Source organism: Podarcis muralis, chromosome 18, assembly GCF_964188315.1.
Source record: "Podarcis muralis chromosome 18, rPodMur119.hap1.1, whole genome shotgun sequence".
Taxonomy (NCBI): Eukaryota; Metazoa; Chordata; class Lepidosauria; order Squamata; family Lacertidae; genus Podarcis; species Podarcis muralis.
In genome coordinates, this window is record NC_135672.1 from 12,323,000 (window position 1) to 12,343,014 (window position 20,015).

The 20,015-nt window shown below is 48.8% G+C and overlaps 1 protein-coding gene across 1 annotated transcript in view; it reads right to left on the reverse strand.

Moving 5' to 3' along the window:
• LOC114588409 (one cut domain family member 2) overlaps positions 1 to 16,608 on the reverse strand; it is a 61,503-nt gene extending 44,895 nt beyond the window's left edge. The window contains exon 1 of the mRNA XM_028713681.2: positions 15,462 to 16,608. Coding sequence (XP_028569514.2) covers positions 15,462 to 16,545 — 1,084 coding nt within the window. The 5' untranslated portion in view covers positions 16,546 to 16,608. The remainder of the gene's footprint in view (positions 1 to 15,461) is intronic.
• Positions 16,609 to 20,015: the final 3,407 nt, after the last annotated feature.

Consider the following 20,015-nt stretch of genomic DNA (forward strand, 5'->3'; position numbering starts at 1 on the left):
GTATGAATACCGCTTCGCCCCCCATAAATAATCCGCTCAGACACTTTGGGGAAGAGGGAGGCGGCGAGGGGGAGAGAAAGGCCAGGATCCGGGAGGGGCGCACAGCGCCGACTCTGCCTCCGCGCGTCCCCCGGGGCGGAGAAGGAGCCGGGCTTCGGCGGAGAGGCTCGGGACCCCGGGAAGACCAAGGCCTGGGCGGAGGGCGAGAAGGGAACAGGGCTCCGTGTGAAACCAAGGGCCCGCGTGAAGACACACGCGCGCGCGCGTCCCCTAATTATGAACCTCCCCTTCTTTTTATTTCCCCTTCTCTCTCTTTCCTGTTCCCTTTCTCTTCCTCCCTTCCTTTTTCGTTTTTTCCTCCCTCTTCGTTCTTTTTATTCTTTTTCGTTTCCCCTTCGTCCCTCATTCTCTCTTTCCATCGCTTCTGTTTCTTTCTCTTCCTTTTTTCTTGCTACTTCACCCTTCCTTCCCTCTCCTTCCCTCCCTCCCCTCCTCCTGTCACGCTTTTTAGAGTTTTCTTCCGCTTTTCCTTTATTCTTTTTAATTTCCCCTTCTTCCTTCCTTTCTCTCTCTCTCTCGCTCCTTTTCTTCCTCCTGTTTTCTTTCTTTCTTTCTTCTTTCTTTCTTTCTCTCACCCTTCCTTCCTTCCTTCCTTCCTTCCTTCCTTCCTTCCTTCCTTCCTTTCTCTCTCTCTTTCTTTCATCCCGCTTTCTCTTTCCTTCCTTCCCCTCCCTCATTCCTCATTTAGTAAGCCTGCGAAATTTCTTTCCCATCTTCGCCCTTGCGCGCAGAGAGTGACGGACATATACTCGCATCTATACGCTCTATAAATTGTATGTATACGCTCTTTTATTGTATTTTTGGTTTTTATGGAAGCCGCCCAGAGTGGCTGGGGAGGCCCAGCCAGATGGGCGGGGTATAAATAATAAATTATTATTATTATTATTATTATAAAATAAAAAGGGCTTTCTGCGTCTTCCAGGCACACCCCCCCCCCACGCGGCCTTCGCCCCCTCCCCACGCCCCTCCCCACGCCCGCCTGCAGAGGCACGCGGACAGTACCCTACCATTGTTGAAGTGAACCATTCCCCCTTCAAAACCATATGGATCGCTTCTAAATCATGATGGACTGGGGCCCATAGATTCCTTCCTTCCTTCCTTCCTTCCTTCCTTCCTTCCTTCCTTCCTTCCTTCCTTCCTCTCTCTTCCTTCTTCTTCCTCCCTTCCTCCATCTCTCTCGTTGACTCCTTTCGCTCCCCTGCTATTGCCCGATCCAAATACGACTACTCAGAACAGGCCTTTGACGCTGATCCAAAAGCTGCCAGGATCGAAGCTCAGTCAATCCGCTTACTCCATATCGTATGGACCATAACCTTCGAGGAAAAAATATACTCGTATTGTTTGTACAAACGTGCATTATGTGTAGAGGTGTCACACACACACACAGACACATAACGCAGGTCAAATATGTTTGCAACAGGAAACCCGATTTTAAGAAATCGTATTGAATTAAAGTGATTCGGTATGATTTGTAATAATTTGGAAAACTAATAAAAATATTTTTCGGGGGGATCAAATATGTAAAACACACACAATATATCACATGCACAAAAAAATAACTAATTGCAAATTAACTGGATAGCAATGTAACTATTTGTTAACTAGGATGGGTTGTAGCCTATCAAACACAGCTCAGGGCAGGTCCGCTGAAATTAATGGGTTTACTTTCATTGGGTTTACGCAGCGACGAATGCTGGATACATCCTAGTATACAGAATAGTAATTTTAAAAGTTGTATATATATCCAGCCATAATAATAGAGGGAGCCGGCACACAGCTCACGGAACTAACTGCTGCGTAAACCCAGACACGGAGAGAGAGCGGCTGTTCAGTCCTTTTAAAGGCATCAAACACATCACTTGGGAAGACAGGCGAACTAAGGCCAGTGTACTGGAAGAAGCAAAGATCTCCAGTGTCGAAGCGATGATTCTTCAACATCAACTTCGTTGGACTGGTCATGTTGTGCGGATGCCTGATGATCGTCTTCCAAAGCGGCTACTCTATTCCGAATTTAAGAATGGAAAGCGTAATGCTGGTGGTCAACAAAAGAGGTTCAAAGACTGTCTCAAGGCAAATCTTTAAAAATCTAGTTATAAACACCGACAACTGGGAAACACTGGCCTGCGAGCGCTCCAGTTGGAGAACAGCCTTTACCAAAGGTGTCATGGGCTTTGAAGACACTCGAACTCAGGACGCGAGGGAGAAACGTGCCAAGAGGAAGGCACGTGAATCATTGTACTTTTGTCCATTTATTGTATTTCTTTTCCCCGATTTGAACTATAAAATAGTGATTTTCTTGAGCCAAAATGAGAATAACACTGGATATCACCATGGAGCTATATAACACATTTTTTATTATGCTTGATTTTTTATTATGTTTTTATATGTGCTGTAAGCTGCCCAGAGTGGCTGGGGAAACCCAGTCAGATGGGCAGGGTGTTAATAATAATAATAGTAGTAGTAGTAATAATAATAATAATAATAATAATAATAATAATAATAATAATAATAAAACAGCATCAGCAGTTCTGGAATAGGATGTCCCTATTTTCATCGGAGAAATGTTGGAGGGTATGTTCTACTCTTTCAGATTTTACACGTACAGCAAGAATGAAGGGAAGAAGAAATAATAATAATAATAAATAAAATATATTTGTGACTATCCTAGTGTGCAGAGAAATGTGCATTACAATCTTATAAACAATATTTTAAGAAAAACAGATCCTGCATTATGGTGAATAGGGGACGCGAGGTAACGCTAAACCTTTATTAATCTAACCAATCTTTATTAATCTAACCAAAATTAAACCTTCATTTCCTAATTCGTTTCACAATTCTGAAGGGTTTGGCGTGAGCTAAATCAACGCCCCGCCCCCAGTAGATGGCAGTTTAAAAATACCCCTTTTTACTGGATTATGCCTGATTTGTTGATTATATGCATATTAAATATCGGCATACGGTGTGTGTATGAGAGTATATTCAAAAGGATAATTTCTGTGTATTTCCTACTCGAATCCGTGGCAGACATCTTGAAACCAACTGGATCTGTTTTTAATAATAATAATAATAATAATAATAATAATAATAATAATAATAATAATAAAAAAAATATTATTTATACCCCGCCCAAGTGGCTGGGTTTCTCAGCGCGCGCGCTCTCACACACACCAACACACACTTTCCATTTTTTTGTAAATCTTTAAAATTATGTGGAATTATCAGTGAGGACGGCTGGCTCGCTGAGTATAACCTCCCCACCCACCCCTTGACGGGAGATGACATTCGCGCAAGGGCGACACGTGTACGCCGTCACGTGCGAAACGGCGCCGCCGGAAACCCGTGTCCTTCTGAACCCCGCCAGGGCTGCTGAGAGAGGCTCCTCTGAAGATCTAAGCCAGGCAAGCAGCCTCGTGGAATGGAAGAACCTCCGGGTTGGACCGCTGCCATTGGCAGACGGTGAGAAGTGGACTCTGTCCAACGCGCTCATTAGGCAGGAGGTGTAAATGGCTTTTGGCAAATCCCTTTGGACTTTATTTATATTTATTTTTTTTAAAGGAGAGTGTGTGCTCTTCGGCTCCAAGCGCTGAGGGCGACAGAAACCGGTTTGGAACCGGTTTGGGGGGAGAGGGGCGGGAGGTTCCGACGGAAACTGGCTCCCTTGGAGCGCAGACTTGGTCATTCTGAATCTCCTGGAAGTCCGACAAGATGCAACCCTGCAAGAGTCCCTGTTCTCCAAGCTTCTCCCATGGAGGCTGAACCGGAAGCAGCAGCGCCACGTGCCTTTGCCCCGGGAGGGGTGGGGACCCGATCCCTCAGCCCCGCCCCCATTGCAGCACTCAAAGAGAGGTTGCCCCACCACCGAACATCTCTGAATGAGTCCCCGTTCTGCCTGGGTCTCCTTTCCCCATTAGAACTCCAGACTGGTGGCACCTCAAGATCATCTCCATGGGTAGTTCTCATAAGCTTTACACCTATGGAGGACCCAGGTGGCCTTTGGGATTTCTCAGGGTTGAGGATGATAGGGTTGGGGGTTTCGGCTGGGGGGGTGTCACTGGTTCCCTTCATCCCTGCTGCACAAGTAAAATCTGAAAGAGCAGAACACACCCTCCGACATTTCTCCGACGAAAATAGGGACATCCTATTCCAGAACTGTTTTTTATTTTATTTTATTTTATTTTATTTTATTTTATTTTATTTTATTTTATTTTATTTTATTTTATTTTATTTTATTTTATTTTATTTTATTTTATTTTATTTATTTTGTTTTATTTTGTTTTGTTTTGTTTTGTTTTATTTTGTTTTATTTTATTTTATTTTATTTTATTTTATTTTATTTTATTTTATTTTATTTTATTTTATTTTATTTTATTTTATTTTTATTAATAATAATACCCTGCCCATCTGACTGCATTTCCCCAGCCACTCTGGGTGGCTTCCAACATATATAAAAACATAACAAAACATTAAAAAAAAACTTCCCTGCGTTCAGATGTCTTCTAAAGGTCTAGTAATCAGGGGTCAGCGAACTTTTTCAGCAGGGGGCCAGTCCACTGTCCCTCAGACCTTGGGGGGGGGCAGACTATATTTTGAAAAAAAAGAAGAACGAATTCCTATGCCCCACAAATAACCCAGAGATGCATTTTGAATAAAAAGACACATTTTACTCATGTAAAAACATGCTGATTCCTGGACCGTCCGTGGGCCGGATTGAGAAGGCGATTGGGTCAATCCGGCCCCCGGGCCTTAGTTTGCCTGCCCATGGTCTAGTTACCTATCTCCTTGGCTGCAGGGTTGCTTAACTCTATACCCTCCAACATTTCTCCGTTGAAAATAGGGACGTCCTAAGGAAAAGTGGGACATTCTGGGAATGCGAAGCCAGGATGTCTTCTGTAAATTTGGGACAGTTCCCGGGAAATGGGGACACTTGGAAGGTCTGGAGTAGGCCTGTAATTGTCTTACTTTGAAAATCTACGCAGACATAATTGTAGACACGTTGGCTGGAGAGACTGTGGGCTCCAGTGCGTCTAGGTGTCTCCACACCAGGTGTAAGGAGATATTCTTGGTGCAAGGAAGAGATTGGAATAGTGGCATTGCCATGAAAGGTTCCTGTCTGCAATCCACCTTCTGACCAAAACCACACAAATCACAGTTCCCCTGTCAGAAAGCAACGCATCTCAAAAGGTTCGTCTCCAAAGTCCTAGGAACCTTGCTCCAAGAAATCCTTTAAAAGGCCGCTTTGATTTTGACGCAATCCTAGGCACACCTCCCTGGGAGTCCCATTGGACTCAGGAAGGGTTACTTCTGGGTAGACATGGCGTTATTGGGTTGTTGTTTTCGTTTTGGTTATGTATTCTGTGTTTTCATGTCTTGTGAACTGCCCTCAGACCTGCAGGTATAGGGCGGTCTAAATAATAATAATAATAATAATAATAATAATAATAATAATAATAATAATAATAATAATACGTATAGGACTGCACTGTCCACATCTATCACTAGAAGGGGACATACACACACACGTCAAGATTCAGGTTTTCGTCAGTGTGATGTTTTGCTGGGAGAAGTCCTCCTCTGAAATTCTTTAAGGACCTGCAGCTTTGCTGGACGAGATGAAAAGCCTCTTTTCCTCCCGTCTAGCAATCAGATTTTTTCATCGTGGTTCTCCAAATTGTTATTTGGAAGAAAACCGTCTGCGAACATGGTACTGATAGCCACCTGACCCTCTAAATTTGTCTAATAACACCCCCTTCTCTGCCGTAAGCTGCTTCCTCTTGCAATAATAATATTAGGTAAAGGTAAAGGGACCCCTGATCTTTAGGTCCAGTCGTGGCCAACTCTGGGGTTGCTGTGCTCATCTCGCTTTATTGGCCGAGGGAGCCGGCGTACAGCTTCCAGGTCATGTGGCCAGCAGGACTAAGCCGCTTCTGGCGAACCAGAGCAGCGCATGGAAACGCCGTTTACCTTCCCGCCGGAGCGGTACCTATTTATCTACTTGCACTTTGACGTGCTTTCGAACTGTCAGGTTGGCAGCAGCAGGGACTGAGCAACGGGAGCTCACCCCGTCATTGCGGGGATTCGAACCGCCGACCTTCTGATCGGCAAGCCCTAGGCTCTGTGGTTTAACCCACAGCGCCATCCATGTCCCAGCCAATAATAATATTAAATAATAATAATAATAATAATAATATTAATAATAATAATACATTATTTATACCCCGCTCTGGGTGGCTCCCAACCGAATATTAAAAACACGATAAATGCATCCCTCAAGCTGAATATTTTCTGGAACGAGGGAACCTGTGCGACTGGATCGTTCAGATTCATGGAGAACTGCGGCAGGATGGCTTCACGCTTAGGAGAGGGTGCCTCTTGTGTCTCAGAAGGAGTCCTTGTTCTCTCCTGGAATCCTGCCCAGAACAAGGAAGCCTGCAGTTTCGTGCATCCAAGACTCTTGAGGACTAGCCACATGACCTTCCTCTGATAACAAGGCTTTCTAATGATCCTGTCCACAGGCCTTCCGTCTGAATGTGGCAACTGTTATCCTCAAAGACACCTCTATCTCCCAACCCGTCCACATTCTTCCAACTTACTATTCTTTGAAAGGGGACCCAGTGGATTCCAGAAACAGAAAGGGGAAGAAGGCCTCTATAAGTATTCCATCCTACCTGTGGCATTTCAAACACCTTTTAACCAGTGGAGCAGCTCTTCCCAAACTTTTTCCCAAGCTGTTTTTTCGGGACTACAACTCCCATCATCCCCAGCTAGCAAGACCAGCACTCAGGGATGATGGGAATTGTAGTCTAAAAACAGCCAGAGACCCAGGTTTGGGAAACAGTGCAGTACCGTGACATACCGTATTTTTTGCTCTATAAGACTCACTTTTTCCCCTCCTAAAAAGTAAGGGGAAATGTGTGTGCGTCTTATGGGGCGAATGCAGGCTGCGCAGCTATCCCAGAAGCCAGAACAGCAAGAGGGATTGCTGCTTTCACTGCGCAGCGATCCCTCTTGCTGTTCTGGCTTCTGGGATTCAGAATATTTTTTTTCTTGTTTTCCTCCTCCAAAAACTAGGTGCGTCTTGTGGTCTGGTGCGTCTTATAGAGCGAAAAAGACGGTAAATTAAATTGCAAGCTTCTAGTGGTCAGAGTTTATATTATTTAACCCCCTTTTGCTGGTGATGCTTCGTGAAGACGGGTAAACATACATCGCCACCTCCTACCTCGTCATAATCATCTAATACGAATTAGCTTCCATCCCATGTGAACACAATGGGAGAGTGAGGGGAAGCTGCCAAGTTCACACAAACACACAAACACACACAACACACGCAAATATTTTGACATAAGTCTTGCAGGATATACAGGGATTGGCAGAAAGCAGATCTGAAACTATAAGAATAAGGGTGAAAAAGCTAGAATAACATTATGTCAGATTTAAACAAAATGATATAAAGGGAAAAATTGGAGACATAGCAGTTGAAATGTATAACATAGAATAAGATTTGAAAGAGGGTAAGGCACCGCTGAATGCGATTGTGTAAAAGGGAACACAGAAAAGGGAGATGTGAGGAAGTCAGGAAGGAGGGTTATGAAAACAATAAGCAAGAAACTGGATTTTTATGTCTTTTTTATGTCATTTTTCTTCTACCTTTTTTATGCTTGGTATTGCATTTTTCTGTTTTTATTTGAATGTGATAATGTTTTCTTTCTCTTTTTTCTGTTTTGATTGTGAAGTTTGTTTTACTGTTCAAAATTTCAATAAATATCTTTTAAAAAAAGAAAAAAAAGAAAGCAGATCTGAAACTATGGATCGGTACATCTGCAAGGATAAAACAACAACAATAATAATAATAATAATAAATTTTATTTATATCCCGCCCTCCCCAGCCGAAGCCAGACTCACAATAACACATAAAGGCTCTCTGTCCCCTTCTGAATTAAATTACTAGAGCCCCCAATTAAGCCACCGACCTTCTGGCAAGCCCTAGGCTCTGTGGTTTAACCCACAGCGCCACCTGCATCCCTGAGTGGAGCTGCTGGCCCATAATAACCCTTTGCCCTACATGCTTGCTTACCTGGGAGCAGGCCCATTATATCCCAGAAGGCTTCCTTTAAAATCTATGGGATTCCAAAGTGGTTTGCTCGAGCTGAATCATACTTGAACCCTCTCCCATGCACACAAACATTTTGGAAAAAGCAACTGGCTACATTAGCGCTGCAATACATTAGCAGTAGTCTCTATAGATTTTAGCTCGGCGGAATTCTTTACACAGGTGGCATTTTTGCTGAGGCTATGATCTGTTTTTATCTTCCTGAGTTTATAACGTTTTAACAACCAGAATGGCGTTCTGGTTTATATTTCAATATCCTATGGCTTAAAAAAAAACAACCCAACAACATTGTCAGCTTTTTGGATCATCTTTCAGGTCTCAAAGGCAATATGCTAAATGCATTATTATGCCCTGTGTTCCCAACTAAATCATCCTCTTAAAATATATATATATGCTAAATGCTAAATGCATTATTATGATTCCCAACTAAATCATACCCCTATATATATATATATATTAAACACCTGGTGGGGTCTCAGGGCGGTTCACAGAATAAAACCAAGATATATAAAACTACAAAATACATAATGAAAATAAAAATACGTTTTTGCTATCTTAACTCCAGTGTCGTTTAATTCTTTCACTAATCCACTGCTTATATCTCAAATCCTGCCAGGAACTTCATGTCTAGGTGACAGGAGAACCCATCAGCGTTCTTCAATCCTCCTCGTCATTTCAGGGCACTGGGTTCGAATCCTGCGCTGGGCGAAAGATTCCTGCATTTGCAAGGGGGTCGGACTAGATGCCCTTCGGAGGGTGAGGTGCCTTCCGCCACTTCTTGCCACCCTGTGATTCTGTGATAATAGCCGACAGGAGATGGTGCATTATCCAACTCCCAACAGACTCAGCCAGTGGGACCAGAGGTTGGAGTTGTAGCACCTCCGCAACTTCTGGAGTGGCACAGTCTTTGGATTGAGGTTGAATCCTGACAAGACAGAAGTACTGTTCTTGGGGGACAGGGGGCGGGCAGGTGTGGAGGACTCCCTGGTCCTGAATGGGGTAACTGTGCCCCTGAAGGACCAGGTGTGCAGCCTGGGAGTCATTCTGGACTCACAGCTGTCCATGGAGGTGCAGGTCAGTTCTGTATCCAGGGCAGCTGTCTACCAACTCCACCTGGTACGCAGGATGAGACCCTACCTGCCCGCTGACTGTCTGGAATTGCCCAAGAAAGATGTTAAATTGTTTTTGTATGCCACAACTGCTGCTCAGATTTTATTAGCTAAAAAGTGGGCAACCCAAGAATTACCAATGGTGGAAGAATGGCAGATGAAGATGATGGGTTTTTCGGAGCTGGCCGACCTGACCGGAAGAGTCCGCGACCAGAAGGAGGAGGAGTATCAGGAAGAATGGACAAAATTCAACGATTATTTAGCTAAATTTGTTAAGTTAAACTAATTGGAAATAGCTTGCAGGCAACAGATTGGCTTAGGGATTTATATAAGTTAAGTGACGTTTAACATGTACAATTTTGAATTGAAAAGATATATGTTAATGGACTAAGTTACTGTAAGTATATAAGAATTTGGATTTGGAAAGCTGTTATAAGGAGATGCATGGAAATTCAACCAAGGGGAAGCCAGGAAGTCACTTAATGTTAATAAGTGTAATTTTAATAAGGTTGTGATTTATGTTTCTTTGTGTGTTTTGTTCGTTTATTATTTTGTGAAAATTAATTTTGAAAATTGGGAAAAAAGAGAAAGCAAAGTCACGGAGGAGTAAGCAAAGGCGAAAAAGATGGAACCTCCCTCTTCAACGGCAGTCTATCTGTGAACACTAGATTCCAGGGGAAATAAAACGGAGAGAGACAGGGGGCTATTCGTTTTGTGTGCTTTCCAGATACACCAGTTGGCAACGTGGGTTGGGGGGGGGGGTTGGACTTTGGTCTGTTTGGGCGCCTCCCAATTCCACTGGGTAAATAACAGGTAGCAAATGAAGTAATCTCCCTTCTCCCCGCTCTCACCCACGCTATTTTAAATTAAAACAAACACTGGATTGTGCGTAATAGGATCAAGCTCCGTGTAAACGGAGTCGCTCCGGTGTGCCGAGTTTTTTCGAAAGCAGCAAAACGAACAAACACTGGATTGTGCGTAGTAGGATCAAGCTCCGTGTAAACGGAGTCGCTCCGGTGTGCCGAGCTTTCCCGAAAGCAGCGCGTTAGTAAGATCTGGCTGACAATATTTTCGTATAGTCCTCATCAAAAAGCCTTGAAGGGTTGCGTTGTTTGTGTGTGTGTGTTTTTGCGCGCGATTCCATTCACACAGAGCCCTCTCCGAATCCGAATTAAGCCGGATGGGACAGGAAACAGAACCCTTCGCCCACAAAAGGGTCTGTTTACTAGACTGGCCTCTCTCACTCTCCCAATCTGAGCCGCGTTGCCTCGGTTATAGATAATTGATCCTCGCCGCCATTTGTAAAAATGAAGGAGCTATACTATCGATCCGCCTGCGAGGGAGAGGGGGGGGGAGGAGGGGGTCGAGGGGGGGGAAGAGGTCACTGAGATCAGCTGATTTTGACCTATTCAGCAACATCCTAGCCTTGGGAATGGGGGGGTGGGGGTGGGATAATAAAACTGACTCCATCTTTCCTCTTATATGCATATGAGTTTAGGAAGAGACGGATGGAGGGAGGTCGAGGAAGGAGAGACTGAGAAAGGAGGGAGGGAGGAGAAGAGAAATCGAGGGTTGGATGGAAGGAAATAATGAAATATGGACTGGGAAAAGGAGGTTTAAAAACAGCAGAAATATGGGTAAGAGAAAGGGTGCGGGCAGGGAAAGGGCGGGGCGGGTCCCAAGCGCTTTGAATGCTCCCCTTGCGACCGACATCTCCCTCCGGCTCAGGCCCGAGGAGAGCGTCCTTCACCCGGGGAAGAGGCTGGGCCCGCGGGACTCGCGGCCACAAGATTCTGCGGAGCACTGGAAAAGGGGGCTATGCAAACACGAGGGGTTAAGGAAGCAGCAGCGTTTAGAAAGCAGAGACATCACCTTGCCAACAAAGGTCCGTATAGTTCAAGCTCTGGTTTTCCCAGTAGTGATGTATGGAAGTGAGAGCTGGACCATCAAGAAGGCTGATCGCCGAAGAATGGATGCTTTTGAATTCTGGTGCTGGAGGAGACTCTTGAGAGTCCCATGGACTGCAAGAAGATCAAACCTATCCATTCTTAAGGAAATCAGCCCTGAGAGCTCACTGGAAGGACAGATCCTGAAGCTGAAGCTCCAAGACTTTGGCCACCTCATGAGAAGAGAAGACTCCCTGGAAAAGACCCTGATGTTGGGAAAGATGGAGGGCGCAAGGAGAAGGGGATGACAGAGGACGAGATGGTGGGACAGTGTTCTGGAAGCTGCCAGCATGAGTTTGACCAAACTGCGGGAGGCAGTGGAAGACAGGAGGGCCTGGCGTGCTCTGGTCCAGGGGGTCACGAAGAGTCGGACACAGCTAAACGACTAAACAACAACAATCTGGGCTGGTCACTGGCCTGATCCGGCACTGTGTTCTTGTGTTCTTCAGGCCTGTCAGTGGAGAGGGCCAGCGTGTCCAAACTGGCGCACACGCGACAGTGTTCACTGGCGATCCCATGGTAGGTTTTGAGGAGTACCATCCATCCATCCATCCATCCATCCATCCATCCATCCATCCATCCATCAATCAAACTATGGCTGTCCCCCTAGACCTTCCCTGGTCTAGAATGCATCTGACCAGCGTTGGAAACAGGAAACTGGGGGGGAAATAATGGGTTTCTGGGGCTGACTGTGCGCCCAAACCAGGTATTTATTTCCTCTGAAGTCACGGGTGGAAATTCCACACGGGGTGGGGTACAGAGGTAGCCCTCCAGGCAGGGATGTCCCTCACCTCTGGGCTCACTGGCAAACCTTTCAAGGCCCTTAAATTCTCCCTCGCCTCTCCACGCCTATTGCTCTAAGCGTTCCTTAGGGCACCGATTCCTCTCGCCTATCTAACCACAGATATTAAGATGTATATTCCGCCATCTCCATCTTCGAAGCTATCAACCTATTTCTCAATGTTTGGTTCCTTGTTTTTTTGTTTTTTTAAAAAATGATGGTTCCAGAATCCGCAAAGTGCTCGGCATTTAATCCACCCACGCGTTTCTTTTTAAAACCCTCGCTTTTTATTAGAAAGGCGCATTATTTTCCTTGCCGCTCCAGAGGCCCTCTTGTTATTAAGCAAAGGAGTAGCGGCTACTATGGGCTGCAATTATTTGGCTAAATTCTGCTCAGACTAGCCGGTAGACCCATTGACTTGACTGACTTCCTCTTCTCCCTCCGTTTCAATGGGTTTGCTCTGCCCCAGGCCGCAGTTATCGAAGGGAAGGGGTGTCAAAATTGTCTTTTTTTAAAAAAATTAATAATAATTCTCATTTTCTCATTTTTTAAAACACCCCCCAAATCTTTACATAATCAATCTGCATTTCCATCGACTTTCCTTCCCTCCTTTCTGCGGTTACTTGGTTTATATCAGATGGGTCGCATACAAATATTATTATTATTATTATTATTATTATTATTATTATTATTATTAATCCAGTTCAAGCCGGTTTATTAATTTCCCCTTCGTATTCCCTTTTCATTATTTCTTACTGGACATGTTTATGTCAATCCTGCTAATGTTTTAAGTTGTCTACAATGCATCTTCAGCTAGCTAGTAAATTTCCCCCCATTCTGATTTTTAAAAGTCTCGGTTTCTTATTTCTTCCAGTAAGTTTCGCAATTTCTGCATATTCCATCCAGAAAAATTGCCTATGGGTTGGCTCAAGCTGAAATGCGCGGCCGAAAAGATTTTAGGCCTATCGATTTCAAGAGGTCCTCCTTTTAGTGTAATTTAGTTGGAGTTGACATTCGTTATTCGTGTCCCTTAGGGTCTACTCTGAGCAGGGCGCAACACTAGATATTATTATTTGCATTCCTTACTATATATAATGGTGAAGGAGCGGTAAGGAATGCAAATAATAATATCTAGTGTTGCGCCCTGCTCAGAGTAGACCCTATGAAAGTGTATATCTATAATAATAAAAATATTAAAATCGTTTAAAACGAAACGGCATTTTAAAGACACCACACACGCCCACGTTCCTCTTTATACCCGTTGATCAGCGAAAATCTGCTGTGAATAAAACGCAGTTGCCAAGTTGTCAAGACCGCGTATAATCTGTCCACACACGCGCGCGCGCACACGCGCGCGCACGATTGACAAGTGTACAACCAGACAGGAAGCTGCTACGGGTGAGGAAGGAAGGGGGATTCCGTTTCGGGATTCATTTATTAATTAATAGGGCCAGTTAAAGAACCCATCTGTTTAAAAGCGAGCTTTCGGCTGGCGAGAGATGGATAGATAGAATAAACGTTCAGATGGATAAGGGGAAGGAGAGAATGAGAGGATGAGTAAGGCGGAGGAGAATTCCCTCTCTGTAGGTGAAGCGTGTTCATTCATTTGAGCATTATTAATATTAATATTAATTATGTTTTTTAATATTCTGTTGGGAGCAGCCCAGAGTGGCTGGGGCAATTAGTCAGATGGGAAATATTATTATTATTATTATTATTATTATTATTATTATTATTATTATTATTATTATTATTATATGCCCTTCATCAGCAAGTCCCATTCATATACACATATACACATATACACATATAGGGGATCACAGAGTAGTGTAAATAAGCGCATTCAACTGCATTCGATCCCTGAGGCAATTGCGGATTTTAGACTTTGCAAGTTCCTTGCAGGCAGAGACCCGCGCGTCCTCTCTCGCCCCCGCTTTCTCTCTTTTTCCTCCTCGATCCCTCTGGATTCTGAAACTGCCTATTCCCCCACCCGTCTGCGGGCATCGCAGGATGAGGTCCTCGTTGCAAAGCGGATCGCGCGCGCCTCTGGTGCGCCATAGAGCGCTCGGTTTTGCTCAGAGACTCGCTGAGTCCAGTGGACCCCATGCGTTTTAATAGGTTTTGCCTTCAACGGTTACGCACTGCTCAGGGTAGACTAATGGACACGGATAGACGTGCCTAGTTTAGGCCTTGGTTCGTTTTAATGGGTATCCTTCTGAGCAGGACTTTTACTCTCAAACGTGGCCTACGTGGTTCTCTCTCCCGCCTCATTTAATCGTCAACCCCGTGAGGTAGAACGGAGGCGGCCCAGTGTCCTAAAACGTTTGGATAGATGGATGGACCGACGCGTGTCTCTCTATTTCTGTGTGTGTGTGTGTCTAACCGAAGTAGAAAACGGATCACGCTTCGCCCGTGCCTTAGCTAGCACCCGGATTCTGCTCTTGCGCACGTCTGAACGCTGTGCCTGTGTGTTAAACACGTGGCTCACACCAGGCATTATATTCGCCATCAATTCCGGGGTAAAATATTCAGGGTTGTAGCTGAATCAGAGCAGAGGCGTTGAAATGAGCGCACCTAAATTGGTCGTGCCCTTTCAATTTCAACGGGTCTGTTCTGAGCAGGGACGAACAAAAGAAGCCCCCTCGCTCTCTTGCCCCGGGAGTAAGGCCCATTCAAGCCAAGCGGGCTTACTCCTGAGTAAGCAGAGACCCTAGGGCGCTGCAGTTGTCCCCAGATGCGCCCTGCAGCCAGCGATCAGGACGATTCATAGACAGAAAGGAGAGAGGAATAGGCCCCAATGTATATTGTGCAGAAAACCGGGGGCGGGGAGCGCAAGACTGAATAAACATTGATCTGCGTGTTGGCCTTGCGCATCTCCCCCCCCCCTTTTCCCTGGAACGCCGCCGCTCCCTTTCTCGACACGCGGCAACGGGCAGGGATGGAACGTGTGAACAGACCTTCCCCCCAATACCCTAGCAAATGGAGGCGATGATAAAAGTTATGCAGCCAAGAGGGGATGAGGAGGGGGTGTCACCTCCGCCGGAGCTGATCCTCACACACGCCAGCCACTTTCCCTGAGGCTCGGGGCCGCGAATCAGCGTACACGCATCCTGACCCACACACCTGTAAATCACACTTTTCTTGTAGGGGCGGGAGTTCCTGTCTCATTCCTTTCACAAGCACACCCCTCCCGCTCCCCAACGATTCCTCCGCTTCTTCCCCTAGACACCCCCCTTCCATTCTTTCTCTCTCACCCCCGCCCGCCTATGACATTCCCCGCGGGCGTTCAGACGACCGTGTTCCCTCTTCCAGAGAGGCGCGCGTCAAAGTGGAGAGTCCAGGCGGCCAAGTGTGCGTATGTGCGAAATTTACAGCTGTTTGGCTCCCGCCCCGCACCCCTCTCCGGACCCCGCCACGCAGCCCCCCAAGTTTCTAGTCCCTAACGCGAAGCCACCTACCCGCCAGCCTCAAGGCAGACATCCTCTGGAACTCCGGTTCCTGCAACCATTTCCACATCCGTCGGAAGGTCTCCCGCCCGGACTTCAGCTTACTCCACGGCTTGGGGTTCCTCAGGAGGTCGGAAAGGGTGCCCTGCGAGCGACACAGGATCCGCTGGGCGAAGATGGCCTGCGGGATGCTGTAGCGCTTCAGCTCGGCCGTGATCCGCTGCGCCACTTCCTTGGTGTTGATCTCTTCCACCTGCCCGGAGCCGCCGCCTTGCGAGCCCGACGCGGACGAGCCTTGCCTCTCCCGCTCGCCCAGCAGGGCGCCGTTGGCTTGCCCGTGGGGGTGTCCTCCGTGGGGGTGCATGCCATTCAGAGAGGACATCATGCCGGAGGCCGGAGCCCCCAGACCCCGCGCCAGGTGTTCCTCGCTCCTGGATAGCATGTGAGGGTCGAAGCCGTTGGGCGAAAGTAACTTGTCTCCAGCCAGGTGGGCGCCGGGGCCGTAGGGGGCCAGCGACTGCTGCCCGTTGTGTAGGCTCAGGCCGTTGGAGAGGGGCGACAGCGCCTGCCCCATAGACGGCATGTCCTTCGGGTAGTGGCCGTACAAGTTCCCCATGGAGGCGGCCAAGCTGCGCTCCTCGCGCATGAGGGTGAAGCTGCCGCTGACGCTCCCGGAGAGCCGCTGGTGGTGCGGCGGGTGGTGCGGGTGGTGGTGCGGGTGGTGGTGAGGATGGTGATGGTGGTGGAACTTCTCGGAGACGGTGGAGATGGGCGGCAGGTGCTGCAGAGGCGTCAGAGTCGTGTAGGTGCTCATCCCCGAGGGCGACTCGCAAGCCATGCTCATAGCCGGGTGGAGAGGGCCGCCCAAGGTGTGCTCCGGCCGGTAGTCTCCCGCCCCGTCGAGGATGGACGCCATGCTGGAGACCATGGCCGGCCGGCCGTGCGAGGAGACGAGGTTGCGGTGCGCCGACGGGGGAGGAGGCGGAGGGGGAGGCGGCGGAGGAGGAGGCGGAGGCTGCCGGGCGTGCGCCCCGGCGGAGCTCAAGAGCTCGCCCGCCTGGTGGAGGCTGCCGAGCCCGTCGAGGCTCAACTCCATCGCTCGCTCGCTCTCCCCCGGCCAGGCGATCCCTCCTCCTCCTCCTCCTCCTCCTCCTCCTCCTCCTCCCCCTCCCCCTCCTCCTCCTGGATCTCCGCCTCCTCCTCCCTCCTCCTCCTCCCTCCCTCCTCCTGTGTCCCCCGCCGCCTTAATCCAGATCCATCTCAGGAGATCTCCATCCGGATCTCTTCTGGGCGCGCGCGCAGGCGGAGGAGCGGATGGTGCTCAGGGGCCGCGGCGGCGGCGGCGGGTCCCCACCCCCCCTCCTGCCCAAAGCTGCGGGGATGGGCGCTCCTTTCCTCTCGGCGCTAGGCTCTGGCTGCTCTCGCTCGCTCGCTCGCTTTTCTCCTCCTCTTCTGTCCGCCGTGGCTGCGAATCGCGCGGCTCTGCTCCTCGGCTCAGCCTCCCTCTCGCCTTGACGTCACGGCGCCCAGCTACGGTCTGTCCGCCCCCCCCCCTCCACCGACACCACCCCCAAGCACACACACACACACAACCTGCCCAGCGTGCTCCTAACGAGCGCCCACCTGCCAGCCTCAGTGTGGCTTCTCTGGTTCCTATTATGAATGTGATTTCTGCCTCTCTCTGTGTGTGTAGAAGGCATCGACAAGGGTGTGTGCCCCCCCTTTCTTTCTTTCTCTCTCCCTCTCCCCACTTTCTCTCTCTCACACACACACCACAGGGAAAGGCGAGTGCTGGGAGGTGGGCGGGAGGGGGAGCGGGGGGTGAGGGGAGAGGCAGCAGCGGGGAGTAAGGGAGAATAGCGATATAAAATCAATTGCGGCTGGAGGGTGAGCGAGAGTTTCAGCTGGGCTGTAGGGCGGGCGGTGAGAGGGGAGAGTGTGAATCTGTGGGGAAGGGGAAGGCGAGAAGGAAGGAGGGAGGGGTAGGGGTGAGATTGAGAGAGGGGGAGGGAGGAAGGGTGGGGAAGGAAGGAAGGAAGGGTTGGAGGTAAGGAAAGAAATGAATGAAACAGGAAGCAACGAGAAGAAGGAAGGAAGGAAGGAAGGAAGGAAGGAAGGAAGGAAGGAAGGAAGGAAGGAAGGAAGGAAGGGAGAGAGGGGTGAGATTGAGGGAGGGGGTGGAAAAGGAAGGAAGGAAAGAGAGAGAGGGAAGGAAGAAGGGAAAGAAAGAAAGAAAGAGAAGGGAAGGGTTCGAGGAAAGGAAAGGAATGAATGAAACAGGAAGCAATGAGAAGAAAGGAAGGAAGGAAAGGGTTGGAGCAAAGAAAGGAAGGAAGGAAGGAAAAAGGAAGGGAGGGAGGGTGAGATTGAGGGAGGGGGTGGAAAAGAAAGAAAGAAAGGAAGGAAGGAAGGAAGGAAGGAAGGAAGGAAGGAAGGAAGGAAGGAAAGGGTTGGAGCAAAGAAAGGAAGGAAGGAAGGAAAAAGGAAGGGAGGGAAGGAGGGAGGGTGAGATTGAGGGAGGGGGTGGAAAAGGAAGGAAGGAAGGAAGGAAGGAAGGAAGGAAGGAAAGAGAGGAGGGAAGGAAAGAAGGAAATAAGAAGCAATGAGAGGAAGGAAGGAAGGAAGGAAGGAAAGAAAGAGCAGGGAAGGGTTGCAGGAAAGGAAAGAAAGGAATGAAATAGGAAGGGAGGGAGGAAGGAGCATCGAAGGGTTGGAGGAAAGAAAGAAAATGAATGAAATAAGAAGGAATGAGACGAAGGAAGGAAGGAAGGAAGGAAGGAAGGAAGGAGTACTTAGGCTATGTCTCTTGGGACAGGTTAGCTGAGCTCCTGAGCAAGCTCCCCGTGCCCCGCCTGCCCTCTTCGCCCCTCGGCCCCGTCCGCCTCCGCCCCCGACTGTATCAGCGAGCCATACATCACGACACTCCATCGCGCCTAATCTCTGCCTCCATCTATCACGGGCTTTTCTGCTCTATTGGTCTATCTATCCTCGCAGGGGAAAGGCTGTGAGCGCGCTCTGGTTGTGTGTGTGCGCGCGGGCGCGCGTGTGGCGGGGGGGGGGGGTCCACACCCGAGGGCAACCTTGCCCACCCCCCTACTGCAACCGAGGCTTCTCATCTGCCTAACCTTTGTGGGGATCGCTCTACGCGCCCCACACAGTCCCAAGATGACCTCTCTCCATCCTAGATCCCCACCGACACCACCGGCCCTTGGAGATGGCGGGGGGGGGGGGGGGGGAGCGGCTCGCAGGAGTGGCTCCGGCGCTCCGCTGTAGCACAGCCGCCCTCCCCGCGCTGTGCCCTTATCGATCACTTCAGATCACGGGGGAAGGGAGAGAGAAAGGATTTCGCAGATGGTCTGTGGGAAGTATTTAGGGGGGAGGGGAGCGTTTCCTAATGGGCCCGGATTAAGGAGCCGCCGCCCCCCCTTCCACAAAGGGTCTTCATTGACGCCTCAGCTCCAGCTATGCTCAGAGACAGCCTCCTTAACCTACGTGGGGAGGGCGGACCACACCGAGAACAGAAGCTTAAACTAGATAGTCCTGGATTTAAGGATGGGTATAGGAACAGCTCTTCGGGGTTTCAGACCAGGCGTCTCTCCCAGCCCCCTCCCCCCTGGGGGGGGGGGGAAGATATAGGCAATGGAACCTGGGGGTCTTCTGAATGCCATAAGTTCTGTTGTTGTTGTTGTTTAGTCGTGTCCGGCTCTTCGTGACCCCCTGGACCAGAGCACGCCAGGCCCTCCTGTCTTCCACTGCCTCCCATAGTTTGGTCATACTCATGCTGGTAGCTTCGAGAACACTGTCCCACCATCTCGTCCTCTGTCGTCCCCTTCTCCTTGCGCCCTCCATCTTTCCCAACATCAGGGTCTTTTCCAGGGAGTCTTCTCTTCTCCTGAGGTGGCCAAAGTCTTGGAGCCTCAGCTTCAGGATCTGTCCTTCCAGTGAGCACTCAGGGCTGATTTCCTTCAGAATTGAGAGGTTGGATCTTCTTGCAGTCCATGGGACTCTCCAGAGTCTCCTCCAGCACCAGAATCCAAAATCATCAATTCTTCGGCGATCTGCCTTCTTGGTGGTCCAGCTCTCCCTTCCATACATCACTGCTGGGAAAACCATAGCTTTAACTATACGGACCTTTGTTGGCAAGGTGATGTCTCTGCTTTTTAGGATGCTGCCTAGGTTTGTCATTGCTAGGTTCTACCACTGAGCAAAGGCGCTTCTCCCCTAGAAAGTAACGCCCTAGTCCTCACGTTTCTGCTTTAACGGGAAGAGAAGATACTGCCTGCCCATCTAGCCCAGTGTTGTCCTCACTGCCGCTTTCCATGGTCTCAGTTCCCAGGCCTATCGGGCTTCAAGCAAGGTTACTGAAGGGCGTGGCTTGGTGAGAAGGGGTGTGGCCAGGTGACAGCTCTGAGGGTCAAGTAGAAGTGCTTCAAGGGCCACATTCGTGAGCTGAGTGTGGGGTGTGTCCCTGGGGAGAGGGCATGCAGACTGGGGGCAGCTCTGGGGCCCTGACAGATGGACCTGGAGGGCTGTTTTCAGTGGCTGGTGCTCAGCTTCCCCACCCAG